This window comes from Megalobrama amblycephala, linkage group LG7 (genome assembly GCF_018812025.1).
Source record: "Megalobrama amblycephala isolate DHTTF-2021 linkage group LG7, ASM1881202v1, whole genome shotgun sequence".
NCBI classification, from domain to species: domain Eukaryota; kingdom Metazoa; phylum Chordata; class Actinopteri; order Cypriniformes; family Xenocyprididae; genus Megalobrama; species Megalobrama amblycephala.
In genome coordinates this window covers 16,029,983-16,051,169 of record NC_063050.1, presented here as the reverse complement: position 1 = coordinate 16,051,169, position 21,187 = coordinate 16,029,983, and the positions used below count along the sequence as shown (strand labels likewise).

The 21,187-nt window shown below is 36.4% G+C and overlaps 1 protein-coding gene across 1 annotated transcript; it reads left to right on the top strand.

The window, feature by feature from the left end:
• On the top strand, positions 1 to 13,715 carry smarca5 (SWI/SNF related, matrix associated, actin dependent regulator of chromatin, subfamily a, member 5). The gene is made up of 24 exons (XM_048196115.1): positions 1 to 279; positions 2,627 to 2,749; positions 2,869 to 3,035; positions 4,434 to 4,534; positions 4,663 to 4,763; positions 4,969 to 5,148; positions 5,255 to 5,410; positions 5,485 to 5,616; positions 5,798 to 5,866; positions 6,121 to 6,230; positions 6,393 to 6,619; positions 6,712 to 6,833; positions 7,026 to 7,178; positions 7,382 to 7,514; positions 7,616 to 7,764; positions 7,881 to 8,000; positions 8,085 to 8,192; positions 8,295 to 8,408; positions 9,089 to 9,211; positions 9,426 to 9,558; positions 9,644 to 9,762; positions 10,434 to 10,646; positions 13,045 to 13,155; positions 13,263 to 13,715. Exons 1-24 carry the CDS (start codon positions 202 to 204, stop codon positions 13,326 to 13,328), a joined length of 3,108 nt encoding a protein of 1,035 aa, XP_048052072.1. The 5' UTR covers positions 1 to 201; the 3' UTR covers positions 13,329 to 13,715.
• The last annotated feature ends 7,472 nt before the right edge of the window (positions 13,716 to 21,187 follow it).

Genomic DNA, 21,187 nt, shown 5'->3' with positions numbered 1-21,187 from the left:
ATAGTCTATAGCCGGGCCCGTTTGCGGGAACAGTGTCAACAGAAAAGCCGGGGGCCGTGAATGACGCGTGGTGCGCTTGCTCTATTTGGGCAATATTTTGAAACTTTCCAATCAAGCCTATATACTTTTTCGGCTTTTCGGGCTTATTTTTAACGGAATTACTCGTGTCCATAGTGAAATAACGGATTTATTCAGTCAATCATGTCCCAAACAGAAAGCAGCGTGGAGCAGCAGCAGCGGGAAGAGCCGAGCCAACTCGACTCGGTCGGTCCGGCAGAGGTGAGCGGTTCATTTCCATCATATCCCACTCATAATTACATCTTATTTCATCTGGGACTTCAAAACACCGACTGATGGAGCTGGAAACGAAGCGTCGACGAACCGTCTACGCGCGTCGCACGCGAGTGCAGCCGAAAGTTTTTGTTAGCATGTATTGTTCCGGCTCAGATGAACAGATGAGCAGATCGGCGTCCATTTTCGCACTCATAACAACATTTAATCACTTTTCATAATGGTAAATTGATTTAGGGATGGAGTTGGAGAGATGTCCGGTTGTAATAAGCTGAATATGACACGCAATGGTGGTGTTGTTTTGTTATGTTTACTTAAAATAGAGCTCATTTTGCTATATATGGGTCAGGCTGACATTTTTTTATTGCTTTATCTGTCGTTATCCATTCTGACTCTTCTTATTGTAGAATTAATTCAAAATAAAAGTTCAGTTCTGTGAGTTTCCTGTAGTGTGACCCTGAAGGTGGAATTACCCGCCACGAAATCCACCATACACTGACTTCAGTTGGACGTGTGTCGTAAGTTTAACTTGGTTGTTTAGAAGTATTTTTTAAATCAATGTGCTGTTGATAACTGCATTTAATATCAAACCGAACTAGCGTTTGTATCGCTTTAAAAGAGAAGTTCGGGTTGAGCGTTGAGAATCGCAGTAACGCTCGTCAAGGAGCAATAATTTTAAAGGGATAGTTCACCCAACAATTAAACTTCTGTCATCATTTACTCACCCTCACATTGTCCCAAACCTGTACGAATTTCTTTGTTCTGCTGAACACAAAGGAAGATATTTTAATGAATTTGGGTAACCAAACAGTTGGAGAAAAACTACTATGGAAGTCAATGGTGTCCATCAGCTGTTTGGTTACAAACATTCTTCAAGATATATTCCTTTGTGTTCAGCAGGACAAATGAATGTATGCAGGTTTGTAACAATGAGGGTGAGTAAATGATGACAGCGTTTTAATTTTTGGGTGAACTATCCCTTTAATTCAAAATAAGTTGAGTTCTGTGAGTTTTCTTGTGATGTTCCTGCAATGAACAGGGAATTGCCTGACGCCAATGTCACAAATTAATTAGACATGTTTTTTATGTTTACTTGGTTGTTGTTAGTATTTTAAAAAAGACAATGTGGTGCTGTTGATGACTGCATTTCATATCAAACCAAACTATTATTTGTATCGCTGTAAAAGAAGTTTCGGTTGAGCGTTTTGTTAATGATAAGGTTATGTCTTCATAAAGTGATATGATATTTTGTAATCTTTGTTGATGTTTTGAGGTCATTTTATATATTTTTCTACTCCTTAAAGGATTAGTTCACTTTCAAATTAAAATCTCCTGATAATTTACTCACTCCCATGTCATCCAAGATGTTCACGTCCTTCTTTCTTCAGTTGAAAAGAAATTAAGGTTTTTAATGAAAACATTCCAGGATTATTCTCCATATAGTGGACTTCAATGGCCTCCAAACAGTTGAAGGTCAAAATTACAGTTTCAGTGCAGCTTCTAAGGGCTTTAAACGATCCCAGACGAGGAATAAGAGTCTTATCTAGAGGAACCATTGCTCATTTTCTAAAAAAAAAAAAAGTATACATTTTAACCATAAATGCTTAGTGTCTACACTGCTGGAATTCAAATAGAGAAGAAGAGAGCTAGTTCAAGATAAGCATTTATGGTTAAAATGTATAATCTTTTTTTTTTTTAGAAAATGAGCAATGGTTTCTCTAGATAAGACCCTTATTCCTCGTCTGGTATCGTTTAAAGCCCTTTGAAGCTGCACTGAAACTAATTTTGACCTTCAACCGTTTGGAGTCCATTGAAGTCCACTATAGGAGAAAAATCCTGGAATGTTTTCATCAAAAACCTTAATTTCTTTTCGACTGAAGAAAGGAAGACATGAACATCTTGGATGACATGGAGGTGAGTAAAAAATTTGAAAATTTCCTGATATATCAAATGTCTTGGTGAAAATATCCCTGAAAAAATATCAGCATGAAACAAAAACTCAACCTAATATCTAAATGTATGTTATAGGTTTTTATTGTGAGAAATTCATCCATGCATGTTACTTTTATTTTTTTATTTTTTTAATTGGTACGTAACTTGATTTTTTTTTTTTTAATTTAATTATAATTTTTAATTGGTGTTGAAACTTGATTGGGTGTACATCACAATAAGGTGGAAAACAATCTGTCACTACTTCTGTTTCATAAACGCTTCTGAAACTTCCTGTGTCATTAGAAAATGTCAACATAGGAAAAAAACTGCAACCATCAATGTTGACTTGAAATTTTTTTTTCTTGGAGTTCATGCATAAACTACATTATTGTTTCTCTTTAAGGATGATGCTTCAGAAAATGGTCGTGATGAAGCATCAGATACAGCAATGGATAGTGAAGCGCACTCGTCATCATCTCCCTCATCAAAAGATAAGGACCAGCCGGGCGGATATGAAGAAAAAGTGGTAATGCATTTAGCCTTCCATAACAATGAAAGTTACTTGAGTTATAAATGCATATTACAGTTATGCAAGAAAGTAGAAGTGACGTATCTATTGTTGACTCAACTGCTTTGTTTCAACAGAAAACAGACCGGACCAACAGATTCGAGTACCTCCTGAAGCAGACCGAAGTATTTGCTCATTTCATCCAACCAGCTGCCCAGAAGACTCCAACTTCACCTCTGAAGATGAAGCCTGGTCGCCCTCGCATCAAAAAAGACGAGAAGCAGAACCTGCTCTCTGTTGGAGAGTGAGTTTTCCCACACTTTTCCAACCGAATTGGTGTTTCAGAAGAATTTCTCCCATTTGTTTTTCTTCATAAAAATTATGCTGTCAGTCACACCACTGATTAACAACTGCAGTAGTGTTGTCAAAAGTACCGGTACTTCGGTACCAAGTTGGTACTGAAATTTTGAAAATGTGACGATACCAGCATTTCTTTAGTACCGGCAGTACCGAGTATCCGGGTATATTCGGTACCCACTGATACATTTAAGCTTTGTCGGCTTTGTATTCTGTTTTGCTAATTGCGATTAGCAGAGAATTGAACAATATTCCATTAGTTATTCCACTAGACGTGGAATCTCTTGTTTCTTTTCCCAAATCTTCACTCATGCAGGGGATTATAAATGTTTCTTTGGTTTGCTCTTAATTAGGCCTATTATATTTGCATTCTTTATTGTGGTAAAGTAGAAAAAACACAGTAGGACAGAAACCTTTTTGCTTGCATGTCAATTTCTATTTAACACAGTTTGTGCTTGTTATTAGACTTTATAAGGCGCGTCAAGTTTATTTGTATAGCGCGTTTCACACACGCTGGTTTTTAGTTTCGTTTTCTCTGGCAGTGCAAAATCAAACATAGCCTGAATGTCTGAAGATAAAACTATTTGCTTGTAACATCAGGAGATAACATAAGATATTATTAAAGAGAAATGGTCTCTTTCCTGCTTGTGTCCCACATCAAAGTGCAGAGCGGTAGGCTATATGACGCATCTTTGTGTGGAAAATAAAAATGAATGTTTTGGTTTATGTAATAATCAGTTTTTCTGTGAAGAAAATTAATGAGAATTTTACTTAAGGGAACACTAAAGTTCTGTTCTGTTGATATTTCATGTGAATTTTAATGCAGCATCAGCATGTAGCATGAGGTAGTATTACAAGGGCTGCACAATTAATCAAAATTGATAGTTATATGGCTTAGCAAAGTCTGTAATTTAATTAAATATATATTTAAGACATAATAAATGTATATGGTGCATGTTTCCGAGTGAAGTGCAGCATTATTTTACATGAGCATCTCATGATCCTGCTGTTGTAAAAATACACTTCTTTCCTGTAAAATAAAATTATTTTATTCTTTTTTTATTTTACATTTTACACTGAAATTACAAATTTTTTATATTTTTATTTAGTAATATCAAAGCAATATTGATATATAATTACACATTTTTTGACCATATTTGCCTCCCTACAAGCAAGCAGAACAAACCTAGAGATTTCTTTTTAAATTGCTGTTATGATTTCCAATACAAATCCAATACATTTATTATTGGTTTGTTTAACTTAACTCCAACAGTGTAAACTCCATGTGTTAATGATGTATACTCCCTGTTGACTGATTGTGTTCATTTTTTTTTTTTTAATTTAGTAACCGCCACCGTCGGACTGAGCAGGAGGAGGACGAGGAGCTGCTAAACGAGAGCAGCAAAGCCACCAGTGTTTGCACACGTTTTGACGATTCTCCTTCTTGTGAGTTATACACAATAAAATGCTATTATTATAAATGCATGGCACAGTGTTTGTATATGAAATAATGTCAATACCCTCTTGGTAATTTTGAAAATGGCTTATTATTGCGAATAAACACTTATTGACAGATGTGAAAACCGGCAAACTGAGAGACTACCAAGTCCGTGGATTAAACTGGCTCATTTCCCTCTATGAGAACGGAATCAATGGGATCCTTGCTGATGAAATGGTATGACTCTGCCCATTGCCCTTTTTATTAGAAAATGTACAAATCTTATCTTTTTTGTTGTTGTTTTTTAACTTGTGGATTCCAAGCCTGGAAATGTTATGGAAACTCCTATAGTCCATATAATTTTTGCAGCTCTAAAATATTTCAGCAACCAGAAATTGGAAGTTTCTTTTAATCAAATGTCTCCCACTTCTTGTCCCTTAAGGGTCTTGGTAAGACTCTTCAGACCATCTCTCTGCTGGGCTACATGAAGCACTATAGAAACATTCCTGGACCTCACATGGTTCTGGTACCCAAGTCCACCCTGTATAACTGGATGAATGAGTTCAAGCGCTGGGTTCCCTCTCTACGAGCGGTCTGCCTCATTGGGGACAGGGATGAAAGAGTAAGTAGGGATTTCCAAGGATTTTATTGTGAATTAGGGCTAGATGAAATCCTTTTTGTAACTTTTATAAACTTCTGCTTATCTAATAACTCATTTATGGTTGTAGACTGCTTTTATCCGTGACACACTGCTGCCAGGTGAATGGGATGTGTGCGTTACCTCCTATGAGATGGTCATTATCGAGAGGGCTGTCTTCAAAAAGTTCAACTGGAGATACCTTGTCATTGATGAGGCTCACCGTATCAAGAACGAGAAATCGAAGGTTTGCAGTTGCATTCATCTTTTTCAAAAAAGCTTCTACACTTAAATATTAATCTAAATGTTTGTTTCTCTCAGCTTTCAGAGATTGTGCGAGAGTTCAAGACTACAAATCGATTGCTGCTGACTGGAACCCCACTGCAGAACAACCTTCACGAGCTGTGGGCGCTGCTGAACTTCCTGCTGCCAGACGTTTTCAACTCCTCAGAGGTGCCACTTTCACTCAATTCTGTCTTCTTTGATATTACCACATTAAAAGATAATATTTAGGCTAAGCAAAGTTAACTTTCTATTGAAATTTTACATTTCTTTTTGCATCAGAATCTGTTATAAATGTAACTCTGTTATTGAAGGTGTTCTTTTGGACTAAGCTTGTCTTTCCACTGTGCAGGATTTTGATTCCTGGTTTGACACCAATAACTGTCTGGGAGACACAAAATTGGTGGAACGTCTACATACTGTGAGTGCAATTCATAATCAAAACGGAAACACGTATCTTGTTTTCAGAAAATAAAGCCTGCTTTTAGGACCCTAGTGTGAATGTAGGCTTTGTTTTCTTAATGGAGAAAAAAGTGTGTGTAGATTATATATATATATATATATATATATATATATATATATATATATATATATATATATATATATATATATATATATATATATATATATAAATAATAAAATGTAGTGTAACTAATAAATGTCTTAATGGTACAGGTACTTCGTCCATTCCTGCTGAGGCGTATCAAAGCCGATGTGGAGAAGTCTCTCCTCCCCAAAAAGGAAATCAAGATGTATATTGGGCTCAGCAAGATGCAGAGAGAATGGTAAATATTAATAATAAATGCCAAAAATATGTGGTTCTTGGTTTATTTATTAGGAATTATTTTTTAAAGGCAAAATCTGTATCATGTTGCTTTTTTTCCTGATGTATTGAACAAAGTGTCTGAATCAACAGACATATAATGAACTTTTATTATTCCCTTTAGGTACACCAAGATCTTGATGAAGGATATTGACATTCTGAACTCTGCTGGTAAGATGGACAAAATGCGTCTGTTGAACGTGCTGATGCAGCTCAGGAAATGCTGCAACCACCCCTACTTGTTTGATGGCGCGGAGCCTGGCCCTCCTTACACCACTGACCTCCACCTGGTGGTCAACAGCGGAAAGATGGTGGTGCTGGACAAGCTGCTGCCCAAGCTGAAAGAGCAAGGTGACGACTTTGTTGCCAGAAGTATTTTGCAAATGAAAACGTTCGAATTGACGTGACATGTTGCTTTTAACATGTCTGTTTTCTTCCTGCAGGTTCCCGTGTGCTGATCTTCAGTCAGATGACCAGGGTGCTGGACATTCTGGAGGATTATTGTATGTGGCGCAACTACGGTTACTGTCGTCTGGATGGACAGACTCCTCATGAGGAGCGACAGGTATGAAAATGACTCTTTTCACGTATGTATTTTGCTTTTCTCATTGTACACCATAAGTTGTACACCATAAGTTAAAGTTACACACCCGTCATTGTCATAGAACAGCTCAATTGTAAATAAATGCCAATGATTGAGGATAAAGTAAAGTCAAGATTGATGATAAAGTCTGTAACATTCTTTTCATCTCCTCAGGTCTCCATCAATGCCTTCAATGAGCCCAACAGCTCAAAGTTTGTGTTCATGTTGAGCACCAGAGCAGGAGGTCTCGGTATCAATCTGGCCACCGCTGACGTTGTCATCATCTACGACTCTGACTGGAATCCTCAAGTGGATCTTCAGGCTATGGTCTGTATTCATGCTGGCATCTGTTTCTGCAAGTTTACTCCATGTATTTGTTGTTGCTTTGATGTTCGGACTCATGGGTAGCATATTGCATTCTCCTTTCGTCAGAACTGCTGATTTATTAAAAAGTACTTCTCTCCGAAGCAGCATCAAACATCTTCTGGAATAGAATGTTAATTCATTTTCATTGGGTCTTCTCTGTTCAGGATCGTGCCCACAGGATTGGTCAAAAGAAACAGGTGCGCGTGTTCCGATTCATCACGGAAAATACAGTTGAGGAAAGAATTGTGGAGCGTGCAGAAATGAAGCTCCGCTTGGACTCCATTGTCATTCAACAAGGTAAGACGTGAAACAAACATTGACTACTTAATTATTAATATTTTAAAAAATTATTTATTTAATGATTTTTAAACATGATTAATATTTTTGCTTCCCTACAGGCAGGCTGGTCGATCCAAATATGAGCAAACTGGGTAAAGATGAGATGCTGTCCATCATTCGACATGGTGCCACTCATGTGTTCGCCTCTAAGGAGAGTGAGATCACCGATGAAGACATTGATGCCATCTTGGAGAGAGGAGAGAAGAAGGTACAACCTTTAATCCAGAGAAACTGCCTCACAAAGCTGAACAGATGCATAAATGACCACAATGTTTAGTTTATTCAGAGCAGTGCTCTTTATGACACTTCTAATGTTTGTTTTAGACCATGGAGATGAAGGAAAAGCTGGCCAATCTTGGAGAAAGCTCGCTGAGGAACTTCACCATGGACACAGAGAACAGCGTGTACAACTTTGAGGGTGAAGATTACAGAGAAAAGAAAAAGGTAATGCATTACAAACCTCAAGTACTTGTCATTATATTCTAGGTTTTAAAATGATACACTGATCTGAACTCTCCTTCTCCTCAGGTCATCACTAACTGGATTGAGCCACCCAAGAGAGAGCGCAAGGCGAACTACGCTGTGGATGCTTACTTCAGAGAGGCTCTGCGTGTCAGCGAGCCCAAAGCACCAAAGGTATTATTAGCTCTGGCTCTATTGACCGTAATCAGCGTTTGAATTGTAATCCTCTTCCCTAGAGCCGTCCTAATGGACTTTTTCTCCATCTGATTCCCTCAGGCTCCCCGTCCTCCTAAACAGCCCAATGTTCAAGACTTCCAGTTCTTTCCCCCTCGGCTGTTTGAGCTGCTGGAGAAGGAGATCCTGTATTACAGGAAGACTATTGGCTACAAGGTGTGTGTTTGTGTTGAAGTTCAGGTTAGGGTCAAGGTACACTACCATTCGGATGTTCCATTCAAAAGTCTCTTCTGCTCACCAAGGCTGCATTTATTTATGTATATGAATATATTTTAAAATGTTATATATTCCTGTGATCAAAGCTTTTCAGCATTGTTACTCTAGTCTTCAGTATCACATGATCCCTCAGAAATCATTCTAATATGATGATTTGTGCTGCTACATATTTCTGTGGAAACAGTGATACATTTTTTCAGGATTCTTTGAATCGAAAGTTCAAAAGAACAGCATTTACTTGAAATTATCTTTTGTAACGAATATCTCTACTGTAATTTTTGAAGAATTTGATGTGATTGCTGAATAAAGCATTAATTTCTTCTTCAAAAGAGAAATCTTGCTGACTTATGAATGGTAGTTCACTTTCTTAATACACACTCTGGGTCTTATTGTGAATGATTCATAAGAATTAAGTTATTCAAAAAGAAAAAAGTATTTAACTCCCAAATATGGCACGTTACAAAAGTAAAGTGGATTGTAAATGAAGTTTCATGTTTTACTTTCAGTAAGTCCACACATTAACATGCAGTTCAGTGAAGCGGTGAATAATGTTATGAGAACTCTTCAGAAGCAATCATCTCTTCTGATGTTCCTAATGAATAATGTCACTGTGCAAACAGGTGCCAAGAAACCCCGATCTGCCCAACTCGGCCCAAATGCAGAAAGAAGAACAGGCCAAGATCGATGAAGCTGAACCACTTAATGAGGAAGAGCTGGAAGAGAAGGAGAACCTCCTCTCACAGGTAAATCCCATCAGGGACTTCATGTGCCAAACCAATGGAGTGTACTTCCCTATATTCTCATATTTATGTCACCTTTTAAGTATAATAAATCCCACTGTATAAACATTAAACTTCTTATCCTAGTCTAAATTACACTCTCTTAACATTTCGACCTGCTGGAGTCCATGAGATTGTTCATGTACTGATGCTGATTCGATATGTCATCCATATCCAGGGTTTTACTATCTGGACCAAGCGTGACTTCAACCAGTTCATCAAGGCCAATGAGAAGTGGGGAAGAGATGACATCGAGAACATCGCCCGGGAGGTCGAGGGCAAAACCCCAGAGGAGGTCATGGAATATTCGGGTATGTTGACACACTGTCCGTCACCTTATACTGCTGAACCATATGCAGGAAACAAATGATTGAGGGGTGTTGTGTTTGTGTGCAGCTGTGTTCTGGGAGCGCTGCAATGAGCTGCAGGACATTGAGAAGATCATGGCTCAGATCGAGAGAGGAGAGGCCAGAATCCAGAGGAGAATCAGCATCAAGAAAGCACTGGACTCTAAAGTGAGCCACACTTCTGTCTAGACATAGTATTTGGTAATGAACATGCAAGGTATTATCGTAGATCCATAAAATGCCATGAATAATTTTAGATGCCTTATTACAAATTGTTTGGATGCTGCTTTTCCATCAACCAGTTAAATTTAACTACACATGCTGTGTAAAGGAGGCATGTGCACTCTAATGTAAACATCCTCAACTTGGATGTGAAGTATGTAGTGCGTTCAAAATCACATGCTGTAATAGTAGGTGCTACATCTGGTTTGAAACTTTGCATCCATTAAAAAAGTACATTCTATATAGTATGAATGTGTGTAGTGTAAATTAATTTTGGGCGAGTTACATCTGCCATGTTGTCATCGGCATCAGTTGCATTTCGGTTGCATCAAATTCGTGCTTCAGAATTTCACCGGGAGTAGTTGGTCATCTGGGTACTTTTCGCCTATTTTATGAGTACTATGAATTCAGACATACTACTATGGAAAAGGTTTTAAACATTTGTTTACTTGATGTTTTATTAATTTTTTTTCTTACAAAAAAAATATTACACTTTTTAATAAGAGGATGACATTTAAGTTCTTGATTCAATGCCACAATATTACTTTAGTATTAAGTGATAAAGTAACTACATGATAAAAGCTTTAACTATTAATCTGTATTGTTTCTCTCTCCAGATTGGCCGTTATAAGGCGCCATTTCATCAGCTCAGGATCTCGTATGGCACAAACAAAGGGAAAAACTACACAGAGGAGGAGGATCGATTTCTCATCTGCATGCTGCACAAACTGGGATTCGACAAGGAGAGCGTTTATGATGAGCTCCGCCAGTGCATACGCAACTCACCCCAGTTCCGGTTCGATTGGTTCCTCAAGTCCCGCACGGCCATGGTGAGATCTTATTTCATTACTTTAACTTTTCCATTTAAGAGGCAATGTTTGCAATAACCTTTGAACCTTAATTACCTTTATTAATTGTATCTGTGTTAAATTTAACCAGTTACTTCAAACAATCAGAATACAATAGACTTGTTACTAATATATTTTTATCATCAAAAGCTATCTTTTAAACTGCTAAGGTGGAACAAAAGCTGCATCTGACATGGCATTTATTTACATAGACTGTTTAATGCTGCTCAAAGGTGGCATACATGTATTTACACAACAATTCAGGGTTCCTACGCTTCTTGAAAGTAATTCAGGCACATGGATTCAAGGACTGGAAAGTATGCGAAAACAAACTTGAAAGTTCTTGAATTAAACATGAACTAAATGTTGTTAGAGTAGCATGCTGCTATTACAAAAATTGGCCTTATGTGCTGCCAAAGAGAAAATGAAACACCGCTACTGAAATACCTGAAAAAAGGTGGCGTGAGCGTATGGATCGTGATCACGTGCAGCAGCCCTGCGTGATGTACATGTGAGAAGAGCCTAGCTGTTTAACTAGCTCAATATCAGGGAAGTGCAAATTCAGTGATGCTTGGCTCAGTATTGAGTAGGGCTGGACGATTAATCGAAAAGTAATCGAAACCGAAATTCAGAACCTCTAACCGACGAAATTTTCCCATGTCGGTTATTTCGGTTTTTTAATCCTGTTAATACTTCCCCCTTAAAAACATAACTGCGTGTGTAGCCACGTGACTCCGCCCAGTCCAGTCAGTGGCATAAAAGCAAAACACAGAGGTGAACGCCGGTTCAACACATAGTGATGGCGCGCGAGCGGTGAGCCTTGCGTCTTGACTAAACTTTGTCAGTTGTATTTGTTTTATGGTTTGGACATTCAAGCGATTAGACGATCGGATGTGTATTATTATATCGAGCTACCGCGCTCGCATAGATATATACATATTTCTATGCCGCGCTCGCGCAGCTGCATGTGGCACGAACACTCATACAAACAGCTGCGCAAAACGTGAAGATCGCGCGCACACAGAGGAACGCAGAAACTTGTTGTCAGCGCTGTCCTGTGATTTATCACTAAAATAGCTTAGAAACTCAAAAGTTACAGCATATATTTTTTCTACTTTTGAAGGAACTATTTACAACCCACAGCTTCACAATTAATAGAGAGACGGTATGACTAATTCACACACGCAATCACTACTGGTACTGTGCTAATTTATCTTTATCTGATTTACAACGAGCAGAAACCTGTAAGAAATGTTACAAACCATAGATAAAATAACTGCTGATAGTGAGCTATGATGTCAGATCACTCTTTCAACAGGAAAAAAAATATCCCACCTTAATAGTCAATCATAGGCTATTTACAGTACAAACCTTGTCAGTGAACTATGAGGGCAAAAAAAAAAAAAAAAAAATCAGAAATAAAATAATCGTTCATTAATCGTAATCGAGGTAAAATGTTCAATTAATCGAGGTTTTGATTTTAGGCCATAATCGTCCAGCCCTAGTATTGAGCTACATAAAAATTGGTTAAAGGTTGGGTAAGCAATATTTCAAAAACGCTGTTGGGCATTCTCTTCATTGCTCCACTGATTCGACACAAAAGATTCATATTACTCCGAAGCTTCATGAAGCAGTGTTTTGAAATCAGCCATCACTATATAAGTCGTTATTTTGTTTTTTTGGCGCATCAAAAATATTCTCGTCGCTTTATAAAATTAATATTGAACCACTGTACTCACATGAACTGATTTAAATGTTTTTAGTACATTGATGGATCTTGAGAGAGGAAATGTCATTGCTGGCTATGCAGGCCTCACTGAGCTATCGGATTTCTACAAAAATATCTTAATTTGCATTCCGAAGATTAACGAAGGTCTTGCGGGTGTGGAACGACATGACGGTGAATAATAAATTACATTATTTTCATATTTGGGTGAACTAACCCTTTAATATTACAGCAGTAGTGATGGACACAGGTAAAGTAGGCCTTTGATACTGTCCAGATTGGCAGTAACAAACCCACCTTTTTTGTGCTTAATATAAGATTAAAGGTGCTCTATAAAGTCCTTGAATCTAGTGTTCATACAAAGTGGGAACCCTGACAATTGCATAATGCAAATAAAATTCTAAATTAAAAAACAGGAACTCATTATAGGGTAGGATTGCAATAATAGCAAAATCATTAGTTGTAAATTAGATCTCGTTTTTAGTTATATAATGTACAACAACCCTCACTTGTCGATGTATTGCTCTTGATATTGTTTTGGTTATTAATGCTGATTTATTACATCTGGGGAAACGGCATCTCATATTAAACTATGAAATTGCGCTAACTTTCAGAACTCCTAACACTGTTCTGTATATGTTTATGTAACCACAGGAGCTCCAGAGGAGATGTAACACACTCATCACGCTCATTGAACGTGAGAACATGGAGTTGGAGGAGCGAGAGAAAGCGGAGAAGAAGAAGAGGGGCCCTCGCACGTCTTCGGTGAGATTGTGCCAGACGTTCTTCATCATAACAAGTGCTGGAAATATTGAAGACGAGCTCATAAGTTGGAGAGTAATATTTAATGACCTGTTCCTCTTTCCCCGTAGGCCCAGAAACGCAAGCAGGACGGGACCCCTGATGGACGTGGCCGCAGGAAAAAGCTCAAATTGTGAGCGGGCAGGCGTCACGCCTCACTTGGCGAGGACCTTCAGTACAGCAATACTTGCATTTGTTGTTACGGGTCCCACTCATGTACTGTATGGATTTGCAGCACTGAACCTCGCCTCCAAGTAGCTTGACCTTTTCAACACGGTGTAGAGTTGTAAATTAGATCTCTCTTTTAGTTATATAATGTACTACGGCTGTGCTGTCAGTTGTTTTGTATTTATGCCTACTTTTTTCTTTTTTTTTGTCTTTTTTTTTTTGTACCACATTCCATTTGCTTGTATCAATTTGATTTGCTGTCTTTCCTCCTCATTATTAGCATCTTCAGTATTGTCTCTGTACCCTCAGTTGAATAGTCAATTGGAACGTGACTAATAAATGTTGTTTTTTATAAACACTGCTCTGTATTTTTCCTCCAAGTGTAATATCTTCAGCTTGTATATTAACGTTGCATTGGTGTACATATTCAACAACTACACTGAGCTTTGCAAAGCTGGTATGACGGGGACAATGTTTGGGTATTGCGTGAGAAAAATCCTCGCAAGGAAGGAAAAATCAAGCCAAGGATGACTAATCTTTTTCTAAACAAAAATGGTAAAAATGCTTGTAGAAAGTCTCACCTACTGTAATAAAGAAATGTTAACAAGTAAAATGTTTAAAAAACTGAGTTAAAAAACGTGCTAAAATGGATATGTGCAAAAAAGACATAAACAAATGACCTCCATATTAATGTCATGATGTTGAATCAAAGGATCTCTAAATGAATAAAAATATATTAAACTCCAAATAATGACAAAATATGGTTTAGGAATTACAGCATAAAGTAGCCCCATCGATTGCCATTTGCGAAAGGTCGGTCTGAAATCAGAGCATAATAATCCTTACAAAATAAAAATAAGCAGACCTAAATCAATGTCAAATCATTGAATAATAATAAAAACTGAAGAATGAGTTAGTTTTAACTCGAAGATATCAAGCCAAAATGCCTTGTGTTAAACATTATACATTCACACAATTTTAAACACAAAAATACTTTTTGTTCACTTTGTGCACTTTTTATACACTATACATTTAACCCTTAATTATATTCACATATATATATGTGTATATAATTATATTATATAATATATCATATATATAATATATATAGAATTATAGAATTATAGAATTTAACCTCCTGTCGAATTTTGATTTATATGAGGTGCTTAAAAGCAAACAACTAATTTTTAAGGCATGTTTTGGTATTTAAAATGTTTCCATCTTTTTCTCCAATAAAAAGTACAAACGAAATGTCCCGTGATACACTCCGTACCGTAGTAGCTCTGCGCGCGACAGGCAAAACGTCTCAACTTGTCTTTACGTTTGTGTCCTGCTCATACTATTAACGAAATACATTGAAATCTTTTGCCTCAGTTTTAAAGACTCCCATCATTTTTCTCAGGTTTAACATTATTACTCAACCAAACAGTAGTAACGAAAAGCGCATGCGCGGTGAATTTACAGCACGGTACATCCGTCTATGGGTACATCTGAGGTGAGTTTGACAGCCTGATTTAAAGGGTTAGTTCACCCAAAAATGAAAGTAATGTTATTTATTACTCACCGTCATGTCGTTCCACACCCCTAAGACCTTCATTCATCTTCGGAACACAAATTAAGATATTTTTGTTGAAATCCGATGGCTCCGTGAGGCCTGCATAGCCAGCAATGACGTTTCCTCTCTCAAGATCCATTAATGTACTAAAAACATATTTAAATCAGTTCATGTGAGTACAGTGGTTCAATATTAATATTATAAAGAGACGAGAATACTTTTTGTGAGCCAAAAAAAACAGCTGTTTAGCCATTTGATAGGAGATCCGAATCACTGATTCGACTCATAAAGCTCCGAAGCAGTGTTTTGAAATCGGCCCTTCACTATATTGTTGAAAAGTCGTTATTTTGTTTTTTTGCCGCACAAAAAGTATTCTCGTCGCTTTATTATATTAAGGTAGAACTACTGAGCTCACATGAACTGTTTTGAAAATATGTTTTGAGTACCTTTATGGATCTTGAGAGAGGAAATGTCATTGCTGTGAATGGAGGCCTCACTGAGCCATCAGATTTCAACAAAAATATCTTAATTTGTGTTCTGAAGGTCTTACGGGTGTAGAACAACATGAGGGTGAGTAATAAATGACATTATTTTAATTTTTTGGTGAACTAACCCTTTAAAGGTATTAAAACCAAACAATGTATACAAATTTGTTGTGAATAAAGTGAACTTGGACTCAATCGATACATTTCAGTTTAATTGACGTGTTTCTAAAAACTGAACTGAACCTTTTCACTTGTTGATGTTAGCAAAATTGAGTTTGCTGGTCTATCCAATTTCACAACATCTATAACTTGTAATGTTCAAGTAATTGACTAAATAATATTGAACAGTCTAATAATGTAATAAAACAGCTGACATAATATTTTTTTTTTTTGCCAGGTGCCACAGGTACTGCCTCCTGGATATGTTGCTGTCATACCATGGGGGTCCAGAAATAGTGTGATTTTTGGGAGTCCCAGGATGGGTTCCGAACAGACTGTAACACATGTGAGTGCACAACTCTGCAATACAAAATATATTTTTTAATTAACTGTTTTTTTTATTTTTTTTATTATTATTATTATTTTGTATTTGAATATTATTTTTAAATATGAATTTATTTATCAAATAGAAATAAGTTTTATTCATTAAATATAAATATTTGATGATACATATTTAGTAATTAAATACAGCTAAAATTACAATAATTAGTGTGTTTTTAAATATTAGCTATTGTCATGAACAATAAGCAACTTTGTAGTTGTTTTGGTGTGTATTCATTGTGGAAAATCTGCATTCCATTAGAAATAATCTATTCTAATATTGAAATCGTGTGTAGTTGATGCAGAAGGTGGCGCTGTTGCTCTGTTTTTATGGAAACGCTGCAGCAGTATGTTATGCTGTTGAAGATGGCCTGCTCTAAAAGCACAGTAGCATTAAGCATAAATGATAGCCTCAAACTTCTCCATCCATGAATAGTTTTGTAGCAAAAACGAATGTGTTTGTTGGAGTAATAGGGCCTTTATTGTGTTTGTTCGCTGAATCAATACAAATGTTTTTGTGCTCTTGGCAATAAAAAGTCTTTTTAAGTAACAATTAAAATACCCTAACGATTGATTTTACATTAGGTGCATTATATCTTAATATAAGCAGAAGAAAATAGTCTCTAGTCTTTTATGGCTTTCATGTAAGTTTTGGGGTTTTCATCACTAGTGTTTTCACCCTGCTGGGTCATTCCTTGTCAACTCAACCAGAGGTATTTGGCTAAAAATGTTGATATTTGTTTCACCAGGGAAAAAAAGAAGAAGAAAAAGGCCAAAATATTAAATGTAATGGAAGTATATTTACTGAGTAATCCACTATTTTGTAGAAGGGGGTCAAAATGACCTGAGATTTGGATTACAGGTGGACGAAAATGACTTTAGAAAGATGGAAGCATCATTATTTTATTGTTACACAGAGATTGTTAGGTCTATTTGTAAAATCTGTTGACTTTCACAATCTTTGTTGCTTTAAATGCCAACGGATTCAGAAATGGCAAAAAACACTTTTTTTTTTTTTTTTTGTCTGAAGTTTGCATGCCTGTAACTATAAGTATTAAGTATTAAAGAAATCTTTATATCCTTATATTCTGGAACTTTTCTTTTGTAATCCATTTTTAAGGGCATATATGATTCAATCCCATGGAGATCCCAATGAGACTCCTTGTCCAAATTGTTGAAATGTACCTATATTCAGTGGTCAAAAACCAAATGTGGCTACCTTTTCAAACAGCTCATAGTTATTGTGTTTAAAGAAGAATGTCTGAAGAACAAAATAATGAAATTAAATGTATCTTGTTTCCCTCTATCAAAACAATAGCATACAACATACCTGTCTGAGTGCCCCAAAATTATTTTCCCCTTGTTTGTTACACAAGAAGTGTTAAAGATATCTTAATATCATTTTTGATTATTGTTCTTATGAAACTTTTCTTTTAGAATCTTCATTTTTAAGGCCCTATATGGTTCAATCTCATAGATGTAGGGATGTCAATGTAGTAATTTGTAGTTACAATACTCTTCCTAGCTTTAGAAGCTGTTAAAATGAACAAAATCCCATCTTCCAAATATCCCTGAGACATATTCAAAAATAAATCCTTATAAGTACACTTTTGAAAGCAAGTTAATGTGCCTCAACTTGATCATTTCAGTGGATTTTTGGCACTCAGAGTGGTATGTTGTATGCAATTGTTTTGATAGAGGGAAACAAGATACAGTTCTAGTTTCAACATTATTTATTGTTCAGACTTTCCTCTTTAAAAGAAAAAAGTTTGAGCTGTATGCAAAGTGATCCACATTTGGTTTTTGACCAAATGAAGTAAAATTCAACAATTTGAACATGGAGCCGCATTGAGATTTCCATATGGGATTGAACCATATACTGTAGGGCCTTGGAAATTATGATTTCTTAAGAAAAGTGTAAGAACTAGAATCTAAAATCATATTGAGATATCTTTACTTTTTGAGTTACAGGCACAATACTTTGGAAAAACAATTTTTATGGCAATCAGTAAGGTATATTACGAAAACAAGCTAGATTTCTAGTTTCAACATTATTTGTTCTTTAGCTATTGCTCTTTGAAAGAAAACAAGTATTAGCTGTATGAAAAGTGACCCACATTTGGTTTTTGACCTCTAAAATTTGCACAATTTAACAATTTACTCTTAGAGCCATGTTGAGATCCTAATATCTCTGAAATTGAACCATATAGGGTCTTAAAATGTGGATACCAAAAAAAAAAAAGTTTGTTAAAAACCAAAACTTAAAAGGATATTAAGATACCTTTAATACATCTTGAGTTACAGTAATGCAAATTTTGGGCAAAAATCACATGAAATGCTTTTTCCTTGTTTTTGAACTGTCAGCATTGGCATTGTTTTATTAACAAATATTGCTAAAGTCAACAGATTTTACTAATAGACCTACCAATCTATGTGTAAAAATAAAATGATGCTGCCATCTTTTAAAATCTTTCTTCATTTTTACCTCCCTGTAATTTGACTCCAATTCTCAGGTGAAAAATCTTCAGAAAAAAATATTAACCAAATCAAAAATTTGAGCCGAGGAAGTTTCTGAAATTTGGTTGATTTGACATGGAAAGATCCTGCTGTATGTTGCTGTTCTATTGCTCTTTAAATGGTAACAGTAATTCATGCATGCTTTCTGTAAATAAATCTGCCAATGTCTGGACTTTGAATAATCATATCATGTCTAAAATAAAAGAGGTTTGATATCAGACTTTTCCGTTTATGTGAGGCCAGTTAATCGTGCGAATTGCAAGTGCGAGGAATTGATTGGACTGTTCAGACGAATAAGCCTGTGGTTCATCATTGTCCCTCATTACATTCGAGGTGAATGGCTGAATAAAGCCAGCAGCAGCCATTCAATCGCTCCTCATTGAGGATGTGAATGAGATTAAAGATGCTGCTCAGAGCTCATGGTGAATGGTAAAAAGAGGACGCATTGATCAAACACACCCCTGCAATGTATCACTGACCGTTTGTCTGTTTCTGATAGTTTCTGTGCAATAACTGAAGCTGAAGAAGAAAACAGCAGGAATCACAATTTTGGAAAACACACCAGCAGTAATCATGATCAATTTTGTTCTGTTATATTGTTGGTATTGGGATATCAGTGTGTAAAGGCTGATGCCATGAACTGAATGTGTTTAAAGTTCCCTGCTATATATTTTGAGAGCTGAAAATCTCAGGATGAGTTTTCATATCAACATATGGACCCTTCTGATAAGATTGACATAGTTGGTTGCCAGCATGTATTATGTAAATGTGTCCTAGCCTGGGGTACTAGTGTCCCCACCAAGCTTTTAACTAGCTTAACCACCCAGACTACTTGAGTTAAGCAGCTTCACCAGAAAGCGGCCATTATGGTCCACCAGTAAAATGTATCGCACAACAACTTTGCAAATAACTTTGTCTCAGGTGCTCTAGAAATAAAAACAGACACAAATGAGTCAAATGTTTAAACACAGATACATAAGGACAATAAATTGTTTGAAAAGCATGCACACAAGTATTAAAGACTATTAAACTTTTTAATGCAAACATTTAAAGGGGTCTTGACATGAGAAATCATTTGACTGAATAACTTAGTAGCTTTAATAAGAATCAGTTCGTATCCACATTGTGGAAAAAAATATTTATTTATTTTACTTTTATTTCTTTTATAGCTTTTTACTATGGTAAATTTACGATATGAACAATGGAAATATTGTTTATGGAGGTGTGGCTTGTGTATATAGGCAGGAAGAGCAGAGCTCTTACAAAATACTCATTCATACAATAAACTGCCAGTAATGTAACCATAAATACATTAAAGGGATAGTTCACCCAAAAATGAAAATGTGATGTTTATCTGCTTACCCCCAGCGCATCCAAGATGTAGGTGACTTTGTTTCTTCAGTAGAACACAAATGATGATTTTTAACTCCAACTGTTGCCGTCTGTCAGTCAAATAATGTGGATCAATGGGAACTTCTACTATAAGAGTAAATAAAACATGCACAGATGAATCCAAATTAAACCCTGCGGCTCGTGAAGACACATTGATGTCCTAAGACACGAAACGATCGGTTTGTGTGAGAAACCGAACAGTATATCATTTTTTACCTCTAATACACCACTATGTCCAACTGCGTTCAGCACTCGTTTAGTGAGGTCTGATCACGCTCTGACAGCGGCAGTGATGTCTCGCGCTTATACTTCAATGAGTGTGAGACATTACTTCCGTTGTCAGAGCGCGATCAGACCTCACTAAGCAAGTGCTGAACGCATTTGGACATAGTGGTGTATTAGAGGTAAAAAATGATATACTGTTCGGTTTCTCACACAAACCGATCGTTTCGTGTCTTAGGACATCAATGTGTCGTCACGAGCCGCAGGGTTTAATTTGGATTCATCTGTGCATGTTTTATTTACTCTTATAAAAGAAGTTCCCATTGACCCACATTATACGGCTGACACCGCAACGGTTGGAGTTAAAAATCATCATTTGTGTTCTACTGAAGAAACAAAGTCACCTACATCTTGGATGCGCTGGGGGTAAGCAGATAAACATCACATTTTCATTTTTGGGTGAACTATCCCTTTAAAAATGGCTCAGCTGACAAAACACCTTTCCAAAAAACTTTCAGTAGACAAACTCCTTAAAACAGTTTTGAAAGTTGTGAGTTTTGAAGGTTATTTTGATCTGTGATCTTTTGTACACTGCATGCCATTGTAAAGAATTGTTTTCACCCACGTCAAATTCAATATGGGCGCTACCCTGACCAAGGCCTATAGCCAACCACCCATCATATAAAACCCACACAAAATGCACATCTGCAAACATAGAGAAAACACATCTGTCTTTTCAAAAACATGATGAAAACAAGCCTAAGATATTGACTTAATGTCATGCAGTAATATTTAGTTGGACTCGGACTTTACACATACTTGATTGGTTAAAGACTCAGACTTGAATAAGGTGGACTCGAACCCATCACTAATGGTCTACCAGTAAAACGTTATCACATATCAAATTTGTAATTGCAAGTATCTTTGTCTCAGATATTTCTCCCAAAATTCTTTAAAATACAAAACAAAGGTTTCCATTTTTGACACAGATAATATGAAAATGTGGCTTGCTTAGAAGAATAATGAAAAATGTTAGATTTAGGTGTTTTATCTAATCTGAGTTTGAGACATTGTTAAGGTTATTGATGAGACGTGAGATTGCAGTCTTTTTTCAAGC

Excerpts from the sequence above, each read along its gene's own strand:
- smarca5 (XM_048196115.1), top strand. The coding sequence starts at position 202 with ATGTCCCAAACAGAAAGCAGCGTGGAGCAGCAGCAGCGGGAAGAGCCG. Across the intron at positions 9,212-9,425 it reads AGGAGAACCTCCTCTCACAG|GGTTTTACTATCTGGACCAA; the intron begins GTAAATCCCATC and ends ATCCATATCCAG. Across the intron at positions 9,763-10,433 it reads AGAAAGCACTGGACTCTAAA|ATTGGCCGTTATAAGGCGCC; the intron begins GTGAGCCACACT and ends TTCTCTCTCCAG.